The 1,861-nt window shown below is 44.2% G+C and overlaps 1 protein-coding gene across 2 annotated transcripts in view; it reads left to right on the forward strand.

The window, feature by feature from the left end:
* The window catches only part of vps16 (VPS16 core subunit of CORVET and HOPS complexes), a 16,522-nt gene extending 15,220 nt beyond the window's left edge, over positions 1-1,302 (forward strand). For both annotated transcript variants that reach the window (XM_005735009.1, XM_005735010.2), the window contains 2 exons: positions 588-691; positions 766-1,302. In XM_005735009.1, coding sequence (XP_005735066.1) covers positions 588-691; positions 766-907 — 246 coding nt within the window. In that variant the 3' untranslated portion in view covers positions 908-1,302. The remainder of the gene's footprint in view (positions 1-587; positions 692-765) is intronic.
* The last annotated feature ends 559 nt before the right edge of the window (positions 1,303-1,861 follow it).

A 1,861-nucleotide genomic window follows, 5' to 3' on the forward strand; every position in this document is an offset into this window, starting at 1 on the left:
TAAACGTCAAGCAGACAGCTGATTATCAGAAGTGTGAGATGCTCGAGAATTTACTCCGGTGTCCTGTTGTATTTTAGATGGCAAGTTTATTAAACTTCACTGAAACAATCTCCAAATTTCATTAAACTTTAATAAACTATCATCTTGTCTTTATTTTTAGTTAGCACATACCTTAAACACTTAAAGCTGTAAGCTAGTGATAGTTATATAAGAGCAGATGCTGCTGGTGCAATAAGCTGTACATTGTACGTCCAATGGATGATGATCTGATTAGTCGACTAATCGCAAAAATAATCGGTGACTAGTCGACTATCAAAATAATCATTTGTGGCAGCCCTAATTACCAATAAGTTTGATGTGTCACATGGCCCTCTTCCTATTAAAAAAACAAGTTGTATCCAAGATGGACAACTTCTAAATGGCCACCATGGTCACCACCAATCTTGAGGAGTTTGCCCCTCACATATACTAATGTGCCACAAACACGACTTTAATATCACCAACCATTCCCATGTTATTACGGTGTATCCATATAAATGGCCCACCCTGTACATTTCCCATGAGACTTAGCGGGATCTCTTCTTCAGGCGTTTGTTGAAGTTTGCATCAAGTGTAACAACAAGTACGAGGCCAAGAAGTACGTTTCCAAGGTGACGCCTGAGCAGAAGGTGAAGGCCCACCTGGCCGTCGGGTAAGACACCTCTGTGACATCATCACACAGCACAGGTGGGAGCACTCATGTAACTCCTCCTCTATTCCCGACAGTGACCTGGAGGGGGCTGCGGATGCTGCCATTGAGCGCAGGAATGAAGCTGAGATTGGGGCAGTCCTCTCCAGATGCTCCGCTTCCAACAGCCTGGTGATCGAGCGGCTGAACCAAGCTCGGGCCGCCATTGCCAAAAAGTGAGCTTCCACTCTTGAGCATGACGTTGGTGGGAGCCAGCTGCTGTTACTGATCAGAGACTGTGATTGATTACTGATCAACTGATGCTTTCTTCTTCCCTTCAATTAAAAGCTTTGACTCTATTCACACTCGAGCGCCACACCTGGACAGCAGCACTTCCTGCTGCTGTCCCTTCACAATAAAAGCTTCAGTGTGTAGCATGGCCGGTGTTATATTGTGAAAGAGGACAGTAAGTGTCCAAGCTGACCGCATGTGTCACTTTGTATGATTTTAAATGTTGTTAGTCGATCAATAAACATGAAAAACACAGGGTGCAGTTCTCAGTCTGACCACCGGGAGGTGACAGAAATATAAAAAGCCTCTTTGTTCTGTAAATAAAATCCTTTTCTATTAGTGCCCACTTGGATCAACTCTCCATGGTTTTCAGGATTTTCCATTAGATCATAGTACTTGGTAGCCGTGTTGTACCAAGTGTTCCTGAGTCTGAAGAAAAGCCACAGACCGAGCTGCTATGTTGTCTCCTCCACGTCCACTTTTGTGGTAGTGTTCGTTTCGCATGCTACATACATTATGAGATACTGGACTGTAATGAAAACCAGTCGACCCGAGTATATATCAATGGGAAAAGGGACTTAAAAACAAGTTTTGTAAACGAGTTGATTCTGTTCGTCTGGACGCAGCCTTTTCAGAAATGTCTGCCAACCTCACAGCACCTTGGTCATTCAGTGGGCTCTGTCGTGTTGGCGCCGTGCAGCCCCATGCATGGGGTGATCCGCGTTAACTTGCTAATGGAGATTTGCCGCTTTAATGCGGTTACGGCGTTAACGTCATATTAACGAAGACAGCACGTGTGTGTGTGTGTGTGTGTGTGTGTATATGTACAGTATTAGATTTCATTTTTCTAAAATGGCCTGTATTTATATAGTGCTTTTCTAGTCCCTAAGGACCCCAAAGCGC

This window comes from Pundamilia nyererei, unplaced genomic scaffold, assembly GCF_000239375.1.
Source record: "Pundamilia nyererei isolate P.nyererei 1_Seehausen unplaced genomic scaffold, PunNye1.0 scaffold00061, whole genome shotgun sequence".
Taxonomy (NCBI): Eukaryota; Metazoa; Chordata; class Actinopteri; order Cichliformes; family Cichlidae; genus Pundamilia; species Pundamilia nyererei.